The sequence below is a fragment of the Megascapheus bottae genome, chromosome 6, assembly GCF_031878675.1.
Source record: "Megascapheus bottae isolate mThoBot1 chromosome 6, mThoBot2.hap1, whole genome shotgun sequence".
Lineage (NCBI taxonomy): Eukaryota > Metazoa > Chordata > Mammalia > Rodentia > Geomyidae > Megascapheus > Megascapheus bottae.
Genome location: NC_143514.1, coordinates 41,100,627 through 41,118,959, shown reverse-complemented (window position 1 = coordinate 41,118,959; position 18,333 = coordinate 41,100,627). Strand labels below are relative to the sequence as shown.

General features: G+C 38.9%; 1 protein-coding gene across 1 annotated transcript in view; it reads right to left on the bottom strand.

Moving 5' to 3' along the window:
* Jak1 (Janus kinase 1) overlaps positions 1–18,333 on the bottom strand; it is a 106,743-nt gene that overhangs the window by 50,316 nt on the left and 38,094 nt on the right. Inside the window, exon 2 of the mRNA XM_090334682.1 lies at positions 2,858–2,939. Coding sequence (XP_090190808.1) covers positions 2,858–2,863 — 6 coding nt within the window. The 5' untranslated portion in view covers positions 2,864–2,939. The remainder of the gene's footprint in view (positions 1–2,857; positions 2,940–18,333) is intronic.

Sequence of the window (18,333 nt, the reverse complement as noted above, 5' to 3'; positions counted from 1 at the left end):
CCTTCCCTCAATAACAACTGCCTGGCTCCTAGACTTCTATTTTCTTCCTGCCTACCATACAAGCCTTATCTAGCCATACAATAGTAAGTATCTTTGTAAATTATCAGATCTTCCATTGGTTTCTCATTAATCTACAGAAAAGTTTTCAAACCCTTAAACTGAGCCCCTTCCTCTCCTGGCCTGTTGGTCTCTTTGTTTCAATTTCCTGTCATTCTCCACTTCTTTTTCTTTTTTTTTATTGTAATTAATAAAAGGGTTACATGATATCTGCCAGATAGAAGGTGCATTAATTCACATATATTGATACCCTTTCACATGTCTTGGTCCCCATTACCCTCCCCTCCACCACCACCACCCCATCTTGGTTTTCCCCCCTTCCCTATCCAATTTCAAATAACCAAATACAAATAAATCCAATATATCAGATAACAAAGTGAGATACTATAACAATATGAGATAACCAAGGGACAGCAAAAGAGATGAGAGATAACATAGTAGTTAAGGACGACAATCATTCATTGTATGGCTTTTGTTTCAATATCCTGGAGGTCTTTTCAATTAGCTTCATACTATATGGCCTTATGTATCAAGGTTTTGCTCTATTGCAGATCTCTGCTAGTAGAGCCCAATGTTTCTACTGATTATGACAAATGAGGGGAACCATTGAGCCTAATATCCTTTGAGTCTGGCTTATTTCACTTAATATGATTTTTTCTAAGACTTTACATTTCCTATCAAACGGGGTGATGTCGTTTTTTCTGACAGCAGCATAGAATTCCATTGTGTACAAATACCACAACTTGTTGATCCACTCATCAGCTGAGGGACATCTAGGTTGGTTCCATATTTTTGCTATGGTGAATAATGCTGCAATGAACATTGTTGTGCTAGTGGGTTTAGTATGTCCTTGTTTCTGGATGGTTGGGTAAATGCCAAATAGTGGACTTGCTGGGTCATAGGGGAGCTCTATGTTTAGCCTTTTGAGGCACTGCCATATTGCTTTCCATAGTGGTTGAATGAGTTTGCACTCCCACCAACAGTGTAGTAGGGATCCCTCCTGGCCACATCCCCTCCAGCATCTGTTGTTATTCATTTTCCTGATCTTGGCCATTCTAACTGGAGTGAGGTGGAATCTTAGAGTTGTTTTGATTTGCATTTCTTTTATGACCAGAGATGTTGAGCATTTCTTCATGTGTCTATAGGCCATTTTTGTTTCTTCTTCAGAGAAGACTCTCTTTAAGTCTTTGGCCCATTTTTTATTTTTTTTTTATTTTTTTTTTTGGCCCCCTTCTCTTTCTGGCCCCGCTCGCTCCGGCCCGGCTAGGCTCCCCCTCCAGCTCAGGCCCCGCTCGCTCCGGCCCCGCTCGCTCTGGCTCCGGCCCGGCTAGGCCCCCCTTTTCTAGCTCAGGCCCCGCTCGCTCCGGCCCCGCTCGCTCCGGCCCTGCCAGCTCTCGCTCGCTCCGGCCCCGCTCGCTCTGGCCCTGCTCGCTCCGGCCTCGCTGGCTCTGGCTCGGCTCGCTCCCGCACGCTCCGGGGTCCTGCTCGCTCCGCCCCGCTCGCTCCGGCCACCACTCGGTTGGGCTCTGTTCACTTCAGCTCAGCTCGCTTCTTTCGCTCTCTGTCTCCGTCGCTGTCTTGTCTCTGCCACTTTTCCGGTTTTGGTTGTGTCTCGTCTCTGCCACTTCCGGCTTGGTTGTGTATGTGGGATACCGAGGAATCGAACCCGGGTCTTTGTGCATGCTAGTCAAGCACTTTAACCGCTAGGCCAAACTCCCGGGCCCTTTGGCCCATTTTTTAATGGGATGGTTGTTACTTTGGAGATTAATTTTGGAGTGATTCAATTTTTTGAGCTGTTGATATATTTTAGATATGAGGCCTTTGTCCGTTGTTTGGTTTGCACTTCTTACTGCAGGCTTGAAACCATAGAATACCAGCATTCTTGGTCTCCTCACTCCCCAATGCTGTTTTTCACTCTCTGTCTCTGCTCATGCTGTCTTCTTCCCCTTACCTCTTTCATGTTAAACTTCTATGTTCTTTAGAATTCAGGCCACATAGTACCTTCTTCAGGACATCTTCAGTGAAACTCAGTTCCACCTCTAAAGTAAATGCTCCCTCCCCTGTACCCCTATAATCAGTACACTGCATAAATAATAATGAAAGATGCCAGTTTATTCACATACTATGAGGTCTCTGAGGGCAAAAACTGTGACATTCATGTTCATGTTCCTAGTCTGAAACAGAGAAGCTTACATAATGGTGCTTGTAAGAGTAACAAAGAAAGAACCAAAACAAGAAAAGTCTAGAGAACAGACAGCAGGCACAGTTCTTTTCACCAAACTCATTTGCTTGGTTTATTAGCTGCACTGTGGGTAAGGAGAAATAGGATGTTTTCAAGAGGAGAATTAAAAAGGTATTTTTCAGTGCTACAAAATACAAGTCATTCCATTTTAATTGCTTAGGCTCCAAAATAAATGTAAAAACCAGAACTGTCTAGAAATCAGGCTGAAAGCTTGCAGTTCTGATCAGCAGGCAAGACCATTTTAAATCCAAGAGGAGAGAGAGAGGAAAGAGAGGAGAGAGAGAGAGAGAGAGAGAGATTTTTCCTTTCTAAAAAAAATTAGCCAGGCATGGTGACACATGTCTAATCCCAGTATTCTAGAAGAGGTGGGTGGATTGCATTTCAAGTCTAGCCTAGTCTACATAGCAAAACCCTGTCACCAAAAGAAAGAGGGTGGGGATAGGGAAGAAGGGGAAAGAAAGGGGAAGGAGGGAGGGAGGGAGGAAGACGGGAGGGGAAAAGTGGAAGAGAAGGAAAGGGGGGAGGAAAGAAAGGAAAGGGTAAAGCAAAGCTACACACCTGCATTTATCCGGCTGTCCAATGTCCCACAAAAAGGAGACTGGGTTTTTTTTCTCAACTTTTCAGTCCATTTGGAGCTGAGCTAAAGACAAAAATAAATAAGTCAGATAGGAGGTAATTTGAAGAAAAGAAAAAGAAAAGACTGATAAGGGCATTAAGAGGACACATATGATATAAACAACAAAGAAAATACCACTTTGACTCTTCTGAGAAGGGAAGCTAGGCTATGACTTTCTGTCACAATGGAGACTTTCTCTTTTCCATTTTCCTCCTGATACTGAGAACAGTGGGTAACAGTGTAGGACACCCAAAATTGCACACGTTTAGACATAAGTTAGTTTCACAAAGATGGAGCTACCAAATTCAGTGATTCAAAACTTGTTCCAAGATAACACAGATTATTATCTCAGTTTTCCATCCTATCATACATTTCTATCAGATTTGGAATTAGGAAAAAGCACAGTCCTGAACACTATGTAGCAGCAGTAGATGGGGAGCAGAAAAGACATGAGGAGCGATTAGCTCAGAGGCCTGGAGCAGCATTCCCACAGGATAATAGTCAAGGGAGAAATGCACAAACAGAAACAAATCTAACTTCAACAGAGTATGTTGTGTTGTGATACCACCGTGTATATCTCTGACTAACTTTGACATGCTGTCAAGAACTAACTGAGGAAGTTTTCTGCAGTGGATCAATATTTAGTAAAAGTAACAACAGGAGACCAGGCAGAAGACACAGCAAGAGTTTTGGCAATACTGGCTTTGGCTATTTCTGGACAAATGTAACAAGATTCAAATGTAACAAGAATGAATCATTATACCTTCATCTATTTAAAAGTAATATAAACAACTGTTCGAATTACATGAACAGGCAACCTTTCCTGTATCAATACAGCAACTGAAAATTAGTTTAATGTGACCAGGCACTATGGCTCACATCTTTAAGATTGTATTCTTAAAGAAACAGAAGGGAAAGGAAGGGGAAGGGGAAGGGAAGGGGAAGGGGAAGGGAATAGGAAGGGGAAGGGTAGGGAAGAGAAGGGGAAGAAGAAGGGAAGGGGAAGGAAATGGGAAGGGAAGAGGAAGGGAAGGGGAAGGAGACTCGGAAAAAAATCCTATTAAGTAAGCTAGACCCAAAGAAACAGGTTCCACGGTTTCCCTCATTTGTAATAATTAGTACACATCTAGGGCTCTCCTAGCAGAGGATCATAATAGCTCAAAAGCTATGTACATACAGTCATATAGGATGAGACTAAAAATGAACTCTAGAATATGGAAACAAGAGGTTTATCTCGTGTGATTGTTGTTCTCAATGTACTATGTGCTGTTATTTCTTTTCTTTTTCCCCTTACAGTTAATCTCATATGGTTACTGTATCTGACTGTTACCTTATTTGTTGTATATGCATTTATTTGTTTATTTGAAATAGGGAAAGGAAGGGGGGAAACAAGATGATTGGGAGGGAGCCAGGGGGAGGGAAAGGGGATCAAAAACATGAGAAAGGGTATCAATGTTCAAGAAGTAATGCACCTACTACCTGACGAATGTTAACTGTAATCTCTCTATACATTACCCTGACAATTAAAAGGGGGTGTGGAGACTGGAAGGACCATGATTCAGGATTGCCTAGTGAAATCCCCTCTTAACCCAAAAGCCGAGCACAGTAGTGCACAAAAGCAAGTCAATCCAGCTATGTGGAAGGCTATTAAGGAAAAGGATCCAAGCTGAATGCTAGGCCAGGACAAATTTAAATACCTGAAAAGTACCTAAGGCCATAGAAAGCCAAGTCTATGTGAGATTCAGCATTCAGATACTTATGCTATCATATCTTGCTTGCCTTTCAGACAACCTGCCCTGTTCTCATTTTAGAAATTTTCCCCAATTGAGTAACCCTTACCTCATTTCCTTCATTTGGTAAAATAATCAGTAATAAAGTAAGAAGCATGGATTAGGAAAAAAAAAATACCTAAGGCCAAAAAGGCCTGGAGTGCAGCTCAAATGGTAGGACATGTTGCCTAGCAAGCGTGAGATCTGAATGTTAATTCCCTGTAATAAGTCAGAAATAGAACTTAAAATACCATATTGAGATTCTTCCATTCAACAAGTAGTTTTGTGTAATTCTCTATGTCAAAAACTAAGCTAGATGAGAATTATAACAAAGAAAAACAGTATATGGTCCCTATCCATGTAGAGCTTTCAGTGGACAGAAACAACAGAAGCAGAGATGCTGCAACAAATGTCAGTACAAACAACTAAGGATACCACGAAGAAAAAATGGGGGAGTGTGAGCTGGTCTGGGGCTCAAGAGGGCAGTAACATAGAGGTAAAATATAATGGTTGTTTCAGCAGTGGAGCACCAAGTCAAAAAGAAAATAGTTCAGACCAAAGAACAGTAAGTTACAAAGGCCCTGAAGAGGGAAGGTGCTAGACGGGGAAAACTTCTACCACACTCATCTTGATATCTGCACATAGACCAGCACTAACAACTCATAGGCAGTCCTTGCTAAGAGCATGCCATTCAATACCAGGTTTTCCACAGTACACCATTATCTGTTGCTGCCATGGATGAACAAAAGATGGCCAAAGAACTCCCTGCTATGGAGTACAAAGAAACCGGCCAAACCATAGAGAGACATAACATAGACTGAGAACACCCAAGCCCATAATTCTTTTTTTTTTTTTTTTTGCCAGTCCTGGGCTTGAGCTCAGGGCCTGAGCACTGTCCTTGGACTTTCTCAAGGCTAGAGCTCTACCACTTGAGCCTCAGCACCACTTCCGGCTTTTTTCTATATGTGGTACCAAAGAATTGAACCCGGGTCTTCATGCATGCTAGGCAAGCACTTTAACCACTAGGCCAAACTCCCGGCCCCCATAATTCTACATAAAATTTACTAGAACTTAGCTATGTGCTTCTTAAACTTAGGAATCACAGACGTTCTGTAAAATTAAAAGGTCAGTCTTTACGGTTCTCCTATAACTAGAATTCCATGACAACCTGTAAGCAAGGAGACAGATTTTCCCATCATTCTTCCACACACGTGCATACACACACACACACACACACACACACACACACACACACGTACACACATATACACACGTACACATATTTGTACAAAGGAGCTGCCATTCAACAAAGTGGTTTATGAATATGATGCATGTTGATCAATGTCACCCCTTTTAACATTCTCACTCATCCCTCCCTTCCCAAAAGCAGGAGATTTCCCTTACTTTTCTTAATTTTGTGAGGTATGTATTGAATTGTTTTTTTTTTTCTGAGACCCAGACACAAACTTGGTATCTGATATTTTTCACTCCCTGGCTAGCACTCTATCACCTGACCCACACCTCTGACCCCTGCATTGAATTGCTGACTGTGCTCTCCTCAACCCTTCTTCTATTCATATTTTCCCTCTTCCTCCCTATCCCCACTCCACTTCAAGTACTCAACTGCAAAGAAAGGGCCTGGAAAAAATTGTGAGTGCCCTCAGTCCCAGATATACAAAGATTGCATGTTTTCTCTCATATGTGGAAGCTAGAATTAGTTTATAAATATAAAGGTAAGTACACAGGGCAGCATACAAGTGTACACAGATGTATTAACTAAAATACAGTAGATTCAGGGCAGAAATCAAACAATGTAATTCTTTAGAAAGGCTAAAGCATTCTTTCTGCACTGCAAACAAGCCTATATACTGATACTATGGTATACCTACTTTCCTAACTAATCTCCAATATGGCTAGCCAGGACAGAGATATGATACATATTTGCTACTCTTCATCTTAAACTGAGAAAGCAAGATTAGCAATCACATTCTTAGACAACCTACATTTATTATATTTTTTGTATGCCAATTTATAAAATAAAATCCCTTTTGTCGGGGAATTGACATTCTAATAATTTTTTAAACACCCAAATAGCACCTAAAAAGGCATGCTGGGGGCCGGGAGTTTGGCCTGGTGGTAGAGTGCTTGCCTAGCATGCACGAAGACCCGGGTTCGATTCCTCGGTACCACATACATAGCAAAAAGCCGGAAGTGGTGCTGAGGCTCAAGTGGTAGAGTGCTAACCTTGAGAAAGGCCAAGGACAGTGCTCAAGCCCTGAGCCCAAGCCCAGGACTAGCAAAAAAAAAAAGTCACACTGAGTACTGTTCTAATATGCCCTTTACATGTAGAATTATGAATCTGTTGCATAAGGAATGACAATGGCTCTCATTAAGGATGTTTTTAGTGAAAAGGCTTCATCCAAACAACATGTCAAAATAAACCAAACAACATAATGTAGCTAACTTTTAAAACAAGTAAAAAACAGCAAGATCATTTTATAAACATTTTTGCTAATTCCAAGAAACCACTTCAAGTTTCTTACTACAAGATATAAAAGAAAAAAATCTTCAATCTTAAAAATGAAGTTCAGTAGAAATCATTAAGTATCTTTAAAAAAAGAACATGATTCACTGGGGCTTGACTCCCACTCAAATGAATACAAAGTAACTTAAAACATGAGAATGATAGAAGATGAGCAACTAAAAGCTGTTTGATGAAATCAGTGAATTCTTCAAGGATTTAAAGGAGGCTCAATTTTATAGATGCTACTTTGTATGAGAAAAAATTCAGAGAAATTTCTCAAATGTCTTTCATTCTCATGTAGGTAGCTAATAGTTCCTGAATGACAGAAAGTAAAAGAAACAAAACAGTTCTGAGTCTGAACACTGCCTAACTTCGATATAAGGGATATAACATTATTTCCAATGAGCAAAATTCCATAAATCTTGGATAAAAGATTTCCCAAGGGCATCCTTGGAAATACTAGGATTTGTGCAGGGAAGAACTGAAAATTAAATTTAGACAGTGAACAAAAGGAAAAGAAATCATTCAAATTTTTTAAATTTTCTTATTTTCCTTAAGTAGTTATGCCAATGGGGTTAAATATATGAGTTTAAGAATACAAAAGAAGCTTTATCAATGTCACTTGTTTTCAAATCATTCTTACCAATCTCTCCCAATTTTATGAAATGTGATCATTACAGTATGGCTGCTTTTGGCCAAAGACCACACTACCAGATTTATGTGGTAAAAAACAGATTAACTTAAAACCAACAGAAGATTCAAAATCAAGTATTATAAGCATCTGGTTATTTTCATTAAAGATACACTTTCACATATAGATAATTACCTTATGCATGACTTCAGGGAATTAAAGCCTCTGGTTTCTGAAGTAGGAAATACAAATAAAATACTGAAGAAATGAAGTTATTAAAAAACAAAAAGAAAAATATAAAGAAAATGTCCTGAAAGTAGCCACTTGATGGAATACAGTCCTAGCACAAGACCCAAACTAGGCACTAACCATCTTCACATCTCATGCACAATTTAGCTCTCATAAAAACACTGAGAGCTTAAAGGCTAATCAGTGTAAGTGAGTGACTCCTGATTCCTAGGATGGGGAACAACTTAAATGTTCCAAAGTGATCAGGATTGCTTTCTCTAGATTTTTAGTTCTTTTCATAGTTTTGCCTCTATATAGGAGATTGAACTCATTCCAGCACCTTTCCCTCTAAAAGAAAAAGAACTTTCATTTTAAAAATCATGGAAGTACCCTACCTTATCTGCTTTAATTTAGCCCACAACTAGACACTGCTGTCACCACTGCTTCAGGGTGTGGGCCACTGCTTCTTTCTCTTCCAGCTGTACCACCCGTGGCTTCACACTCACAAAGCCACAGAAATGACTTCTGCCTCTTGTTCCCAGACCCCACTGCTTTACTGAGACCTGGGATAATGGCTGATGAAAGCATTGCAAGATACTGTAAAGCTGATGGATTCTAGCCAAAAGGATGACATAATATAAATTTCAAATCTCTTATTTTTTTTTCATGTCAGTAAGTCAGAATTATGGCTTTTCTATATGCCACTCCTGCCACATAGAATAATTCACTTCTAACTATAACAGCAGTTCCAGGAATACCCTAGAATCGTAAATGCTGCTTCACTTACAATAAACTTCTAGGGATGATCAAACAATCAATACCAAGTCGATGGTTCGAGTGCTCTGTATTGCACCCAAAGAGCCTGCTTTAGCTGAGAAAAGGTTTCTGATCAAAGTGAATATAGTACTTTGCTTAATTAAAGTCAGTAAGTATCTACCTGAAAACCACATTGTACCAAGATACTGAGCTGCTGGCTAAAGTTCAGGTTTTTTTTTTTCTTTTTCTTCTTTTTAACTAATTACTACTAATACATCTAAAGTGTTCTTAAAGACGGGGTATGATTAGTAACGCCATCCACATGTCAAGGGTCAAAACTACCATGCAGAAGTAGTCATCCAAAAAGATGCCATGAGACGGACATACAGGCACATACCTATAATAAACCCAGCACTCAGGAGTCTCAGGCAAGATCAAAGCTAGCTTGGGCTGTATAATAAGATTCTCATGGGGCGGGGGAAATAAAGAACATGTGTACTTTTTAATCATTCATCCTAAAATAATTATGAAGCACTGGGCATGATAAAGTCTTTCGTTTACACAGTACTTTGTCACTTAGAAAAAAAGTGTTCACATCTATAACCACATTTAAGTCTCAAAAGCCTTTTTCACAGATGAGAAGACTTAGTTCCAGATGTTCTCACGGTCAACTGGCCAGTAAGTGGTGAAAGTGACTCTCAAACACACTTCTTAAACTCCAGCCTCCCTGTCCTTTCCATTCACCACACTGTCCTGAGGAAGGCACATAGTGTCAGGGAATCCAAAGATGTAACAGGATATATGTGAACCCAGAAAACCTTTTTGATGTAGCTTCAGCTGGCAACACAGGACACAAAGGGAACAGAGAGACACAGGAAGACTTACAGTCAAGAAAGCAGAGGGCAAGGGCTTTGGGCTGTGGCTATGCTCAAATCTGAAGAAAAGAAGCCTTAAAACAACAGAGAGGTAGGATATAGCTCTTCCAAAAGGACTGGAAGGGAGGAATACGGCAAGGATAAATGTGCAGGAAAGAACACACAGACCAGGAAGGATTGTATAGGTAAAAAGCATACAGCACAGAAAAGGGAGAAAAGGTACAAATGACCCCGACAGTCTGAACTCTAGCTTCTTCCTGAAGGCAGTAGGTAAGTTACCCATTAGAAAGAAGACCAGTTCCAGTCCAGTTCTGCCAGGACCTACCTAGTACTGATCAAGCCTCTTAAGCTCTCTAAACTCAAGTCTTCCTCAATGAACATGTATTAAATAATCTTTAAAGATCTTTACAGAATGGAAGTAGTTTGAGTCTTAGGCCTCTAGTAACCTTAACCCAGACTCAAATCTCATATCTATCACTTATTGTGTGACCAAAAGCAAGTTTCTTAGCCTCTCAAGGGTTTCAATGTAAAATGGCAACTACAAAACTACACAGGATTGTTGTGCTGCTTTGAGTTATTTCAGTTTTTTTTTTATTGTAAGGGTAATGTATAGAGGGGTTACAGTTACATTAGCCAGGTAGCAGGTGAATTACTTCTAACACATGGATACCCCTTCTCATAGTTTTGTTCCCATTTCCCTCTTCCCACCCCTCTCCCAATCATCTTGTTCCCCCCTTCCCTTTCCTATTTCAAATAAACATATATACAATATACCAGGTAACAAAGTCAAGATACTGTAACAATATGAGATTAGCCAAAGGGCAAAATAGAAGAGAAACATAGTACATTAAGAACAACAATCACACAAGATAAAAGCTCTTATTTCCATATCCTAGAAATCCTTTTATTTAGTCTCATCCTATATGACTTTATGTACCTAGGTTTTGAGCTATTGTAATCCTCTGCTAGAAAAGTCCTAGATGTGTACCAATTATTACAAATGAGGGAAACCATTGAACCTATGTTCCTTTGGGTCTGGCTTACTTCACTTAATATGATTTTTTCCAAGTCTTTCCATTTCCTTACAAATGGGGTGATGTCATTCTTTCTGATGGCGGCATGGAATTCCATTGTGTATAAATACCACATCTTGTTGATCAAATCATCTACTGAGGGGCATCTGGGTTGCTTCCCTATCTTCGCTATGGTAAACATCATTGTACTAGTGGCTTTGGTATGTCCTTGTTTCTGGACATTTGGGTAAATGCCAAGGAGTGGAACTGCTGGGTCATAGGGGAGCTCTAGTTTAGTCTTTTATGTTAAAATAAAAAGCTTACACCCATTAGGAAACTAGTTTTCTATAAGCACACTTGAGACTTGAAAACACCTTTAAACTTAAAAAAAAAAAAAAGAAATGGAACAACAAACCAACCTTGACTTACAAATGTTTATAGTGATATTAAGGTATATTATGATTTTTTTCATTAATCTTTACTTCCAAAATGTCATGAAGGAAAGACATAGAATCTCCTGCTGGTATCTTTATCTGGTGAAGCTCGAAGGTAATCATAATTTAAAAGAATATACAAGAAACAATCCTTTGTCCCCAACCCTTTGTAACTTATTTGTGTGGCCACATGCTCACTTACTTTTCCTTCCGTTTGTACAAATCTTTTGGGGCATAAATCCATCTGAAATGGTTTCCATAACTTTCAGCCGTTAACCACTCAGTGTACTTGGGTATAAATAACAGAAATTAGTCGGCTTACCTTGGGTATAAATAACAGAAATTAGTCGGCTTACCTTAGGGAAAAAGTTTAAAGGACAAATGAAGGATATGGACACCACTGGCAGCAACACCACCAATCACTAGCAGTCATCACAATTGGCCTCTCAACTCAGTTGCTTTCAGCAATGATCTCAAGCCATCCCCTAGATCTACACCATTCCCTTTACATTCAAATTCTGGAAAAGAGGGCTCTTAGGCCTTGAACCTACTGTGCCCTCAGTCATTTGTCCACACTTCCGTCAGCTCTGTGTACCACAGTGGAAGATAATTTCAGAAATGAAGGCAGTTCAAGCACTAGACAATCCTCCAAAGGACATATTCCACTACACTATATACTCCAAAAGAAATCCTGAGCATCTCATTCACAATATAATTACAGATCAGTGAGAAAAGTAAGAGGATTTTAAGAAAAAGGTTTTTCTATACAATACACAATACCCTATACTTCTCCTCAGCCAAGAAATAATTCATTTTTATGGATTATAAAAATGAATGGAATAGCACTGTGGGCAAAAGGTTCACTTCTTTCATTTTCTTCTCTATCTCTTCCAACCACCCCCCCTTTTGTGGGAGGGCATGGGGCTTGAATTCAGCCTGGGAGCTATCCCTGATTCTTCAGCTCAAGGCTACGGCCCTACCCTTGAGCCAAGCCCCACTTCCCATTTTCTAAAGGTTAACTGGAGATAAGAGTCTCTGGTCCATGCCCAGGCTGGCTGTGAACCTTGATCGTCAGATCTCAGCCGCCTGAGTAGCTAGGATTACAGCATGAGCCACCCCTTTTCTGGAAGGTGGGAAGAGTAGTGCTAGAGATCAAACTCAGGGCCCCATGCATGTTTGGCAAATCTCTCTATTACTGTGTCACATCCCCAGCTCAAGAATCCACTCCTAAACTGTAGACATCAAAAGGTATCAGTGTGCTGCTTTGAACACTCAGTCCTCACTAAGACAGAAGCAACAGAACAGAACTCCAAGAGCCAAGCTGATAGTCAACCCTCTTCCCCATTCCCAGTTTCCTTTGATATCAGCTGAGATTCTAGTAAGAGCTACATATCACAACCTGATAGCCCAGGATCTGATAGCCCAGCCATACCTTAAAACACCTTTCATTCTCTGGCTTTGATTCTCAATAAGAAATACATTTTATAATACACAGAAATAGCTACAATGGTAGATCACTTGCCTAGCAAGTATGATACTTATCCTTGCTATGTGCAATTTACACTAATTTCTATTCTATACTATTTTCTTCTATTTAACATGTTTTAAAGCATAAAACCTACTATACATACACACACATCCATCTATCTAGTAAAATATATTTTACAGCCAAGTAATAATTTAACGAAAACTAGGAATAAAGCTGGCCTTAAGCTAGGCATTGGTGGCTCAAGTGTATAATCCTAGCTACTCAGAGACTGAGATCTGAGGCTCATGGTTCAAAATCAGGCCAAGCACAAAAGTCTGACAGATTGTTATCCCCAAATAACCACCAGAAAACCAGAAGTGGCACTATGGCTCAAATAGTAGAGCAGTATCCTTGAGCAGAAGAACTCAGGGACAGTGCCAAGGCCCAGAGTTTGAGCCCTACAACCAATCATTAAAAAAAGAAAAAAAAAAGTTGGCCTTAAAATTGCTGTTTTTAATCCAATGTGTCTATCATCCTCAGAAAAGCAGTACCAATGATATGTACTTCCTCTGCAGTTCTTGTATCAACTCACCATTCCTCTCATCCCACAGTATGCTGCTTAAGATGTTTCAGCACAAGTCCTAGACTGAGATTAGCCACCAAACGCCACAGTCAGCCTTTACTTCATAAAACAATCTCTTCTCCCAGAATGTCTTAGACCCAAAAATAAGTGCTATGGATATCTAGAAAACATTGAAACAAAGTAAGGAAAATACATGTTTTAAATTCTGCCCCAAATTACTACTGTCACATGACTTACTATAATATAATAGTTCATGTTTCTGTTTTTATGATCACATTTCTCAATTATCCTTCACAGAACCTAAGGCATTAAAAATATAGTATGATGGCCAGGAGCGTAGCCTACTGAAAGAGTGGTCGCCTAGCCTGCACGAAGCCCTGGGTTTGATTCTTCAGTACCACATAGACAGAAAAAGCTGGAAGTGGCACTGTGGCTCAAATGACAGAGCACTAGCCTTGAGCAAATATGTCCAAGGACAGTGCCCAGGCCCTGAGTTCAAGCCCCAGGACTGGCAAGAAAAGAAAAAAAAAACAATATGATAACTTTCATACAGGCAAATTTTTCTATATATTTTACAGAAATCCCCACTATAGATGGGAAAAAAACTGCAAGTGGCAGCTTTAACGGTACTATGCAAATCGTGTAAATTTGATAGATGGAATCATTAATTTGGCAGAAAAAACTTAAAAACTCCTAACCTATCAATCAAAAAAGTGATCAGATCTAGAGCGAATCATGTTGAGTGAGACAAGTCAAGACCTAAGGATCAAAAGGCGCATGGTATTCTTAATATGTGGCTATTAAATCCAAAGAGTACAAGAGCGAGGACTCAGTAACTGCATACCCAAAGCTATGGACATGGTAATGGAAATACAAACATAACTGTATAGACATAAAAACCTATGACTCTATAGACATAATGTTTTATTTCATAAATTAATATGTTTCTATGACATACAAACTCTTAGCCTAACTGCGATTAAGTTCTAAATACTAAGTCCCAGTGATTGTAAATAGAGATTCCCTCCTTGAACACTTGTATGCTAAACTTGTCATTTAAAATATGATGTAAAAATCAACATTAATAAATTCTTTAAAAAAAAAGTGATCAGAGGCATGTACTCTTTGTCAAGACAAACTCTTGCTTTGCATTGAATTAATAAAGCAAAACCTTGCTGGGGATGAATCTCAATGGTAGAGCACCTACCCAGCATGCCTAAGATCTTATGTTCAATCATTGGCCTAATTTTTTTTTAATGGGGGAGATGTTTGTGCCCTTTAACTAAAATCTAGAGCAAGTCTACAGCATGTCTATATGCATAATGCTTTTATCAAATAGCCCTTCTCTAACCAAAACATTTGCTTTTATCCAGAGTCGCAACCATTTCATTCATTGTACAGAAGTACTACTCTGACTTTATTATTCCTTTTATTCTACTTCTTATTCTCTTTATTCACTATTCTACTTCTTATTCTCTTATTTTATTACTTGGCAAGGGATCATAAGTCCCCGTTCTACTATGCCCAAATTTTGTCTTTTTCTAGGAAGTAAAATGTAGTTAGACAGGAAGGCTAATTAACATGCTAAGCTACTTAGCGATTAATGAGAGAAAATATTATGGTAAAATATAAGTGACTAAATGGACTAAATAGAACCAGGGGAAATAACTTGTCCTGGACAACATTCTTTTTTTAAAAATACACAAATTCATTATGTAAAACTTGTGATGCACAGCTTGGCAGGAAGCAAAGAAGATCATAAAAGACTTATCACCAAAGAACTGTAAACACCCCCCAAATATGGCAAGACAACAATACATGACTGACTGTCAACTGAGGCAAATTATACTTATGGGAAAGGAATAAGTAGAGGACCAGTACACCCAGAGAACTTCAAAGGAAACAATCATGGTCAAACATTTCCATCAAGAAGAATCTTAGGTCTGCTACTGAATAGTTAATATTCAAGTAAATAATTTGTAACTTTCTGTGTTTTCTCATCTGCAAATTAAAAACTCTAGGAAAAAATTATAGATGCATCTAGCAAAACATAAGCCTACAGCAAGCATATACTTCTATGGAAGTAGACGTGAGCTAGCCTTTAGAGATGGTAAGATACAAATACAGGAAAATATGAGCTGATTGCAAGAAATGTTCCAAATGGAAACATGAACAAAGAAAGACCAAAAGAAGGAAAGAGGGAGTGCAAAACTCTTAATGAGACACTAAATAGAAGGTGCATGGAGATCAGACAGAGCTGGGACAAAGGTAGAGCCATGTACCAGGGGACAACACTACAGAGCTTGGATCTTCCTTTGAGAACACAACTCTTGAGGAGAAGCATTAAAACTCATAAGAATTCCTCAGACACAAGAAAGACCCTGTGTATGCATGGACTAAGACAATAGAAGATGACAGAGGAGGCATAGGTACAGAACCCTTGAAAGTCAGCTGTGAAAAGGATATCCTTCAATTATTTTAAGTGAACAGATCCCACATACCAGCAAAATACTTGGATAGATAGATGGGCACTACGCAGTGAAATCCTCCTACTTTTCATCCCAACTTCAGAGTAAACTTTCCAGAACAAAAATTAACTTGGTAAAAGCCTCAAATATCAGAATGTTCATTTGAAGGAAATATGCCTTCATCCCACCTTACTAAACATACACACACACACACACACAATTTCTTTGGGGGGAAAGAAAATGAAAATCTACAGGATATTAGCAAATCATTATGCATATGACTCGGTGGGGGGAGGGGAACTTTCATAGAGCTTCTCTCCTCCTAAATGAAGAGGCTAGCTGAGGGACTCAACCATCTACAGGTGGTGATTCATCCTCCTCGTTGGTATAGTTAGAGTTTTTCATGGACTGCCCTTGAAAAGTATTCTGAATTATTTTTAACTTCTTATCCTTGGATAAAAGGCAACACAGAGTCAAAATTCAGAGGCTAGCCAGGCACTGGTAGTTCACAACTACAATCTTAGCTCTCAAGAGGCTGAGAATTGTTTGAAGCCAACCTGGCCAAGAAAATCTATGAGATTCTTATCTCCAATTAATTAACCAAAAAAACTGGAAGTGAGTTGTGGCTCAAGTGGTAGAACGGTAGCCTTGAACAAAAAGAAACTTCAAGAGTAAGGCCCTAAGTTCAAGCCCTAGGATAGACAGACACACACACACACACACACACACACACACACACACACACACACACACACACACACAAATATAAGTCAAAGACCCGGATAACCTATCACTCAATAGAGTTGCCTACACAGCCTTTGTGATACAAAGTATCCATATTTTTAAGGATCCAAATACAGGAAAGCAAAAACAAAAATCCTTATTAACTCGAGCTTTTTCTACTTTTGATGATAAAGAAATCTTATCAGACCCTCTCAGGCTTCAGAATAATGATTTTGACAAATTTTTATTTCACAGAACTAAAATTTAGGGTAAAACTGTAGGAAATTCAGTAAGTAGAATTCAAACAGAACAAGTTCCCTTGTTCTACACCAGTTTCCAATCTCCATTCACACTGTGAATGTTTAATCAGCTCACTGAACTCTATGATGTGTGCCCAGCCAAGCATTTCCTGAAACATTTCTGATCCCAGCCAAAGAAAGCTGTACTTGTCCTATATATTACAGCTGTCTGCATAACTAATAACTACATGGCAGAAGCCCAAATCTTTAGATGCCTAATCTCATGACTTCCACCATGCCACCTTAATTTGCTCCAAATGAATACCAAAAGTGCACAGTAGGCTTAACTGTTCATATCCATTTACTAATATAAAATCATTAAATACAATCATATACATTCTACATTTTACAAAGCACTTTGAATACATGTTTTCAATCCTCACTATAGCTACAGTAATTCCTATTTCACTTATAAGTAAAATATTGTTACTTGTGGAAGGTGATAGGTATATATTAACTAGAATTCAAATAAAAGTCATTAGGAGGCAAAGGAAAGAAATAATTAAAGAAAAAAGGGACAAATAAACAGGGTAAAAAGGTAGCATTTCACCAAATTAAAATAACATTCAACCACATTTTATGAATAGTAAACAAAGGGGACAATGAAGGGCAATCTTTCCTTGCTGACCGATTGATTGCTGGTATAAGGAGTTCAGGGCCCACCATGCCTGCCCCCCCTCCCACATAACACACCTTTTGTTTTTATTAAAGAATTTATTAACATTGATTTTTATATCATATTTCAAATGACATGTTTAACAAACAAGTACTTTTTTTTTGAGACAGGATTTAGTGAAATTTTAATTACATCCAGACAAGTTAGTCCTAACGAAGACATGAAGACTTCTCCCAAATAGTGGCTAAACAACTCTAGCCAGGCATTGATGGCTCATGACTGTAATACCAGTTACTCAGGAGACTAAGATCTGAGGATCTCAGTTCAAAGACAGCTGGAGAAGAAAAGTGTGGAGGCTCTGTAATTCACCACCAAAAAAGCTGGAAGTAGAGCTATGGTTCAAGAGGTAGAGTGCTAACCTTGAGCAGAGGAAAAAAAAAAAAAAGCAAGGGACAGAGCTTATAACCCTGAGTTTAAGCCTCAGTACTGGTATATTAAAAAAAGAAAAAAAAAGCAGCAGCCATCGTGGAGTATGGATATAAGAAACATAGCAGGGAAATAATGGGATCCAGGAATATATATAACCCTTGGAATCTGATCAAGATGAGCTCCTGATATAAACAGGATGATGAAAGACTCTAGGATTTATAGGGGACAGAAAATCTATGGTCTAGTGAACAATATATAGAACCACACACAACTGGGTCCTAATTATGTATTTTCATTAAAAACATATGTCAACTTAAGAAATGTTACTAAGTCTTTAAATTTCTGTTCCTTTATTATAAAATAGGAACAACAACTCATATCTTTGTGTTGATATTATCATGAAGCTCTTGACAGGAAAAAAGTACTATATGACTGCTGTGGTGACTATAACTGTAACGGATACCTTTTGTAAAAATTAGGTTCACACAACTCACTTAAGCTCTCATCTATACATCCGACTCAGGAGCAAAAAACTTGTCCAGTATATCTGTGTTCCACAGGTGATCAAAGTCACAATCTAATCTGAATTCCCTCCATAGCAC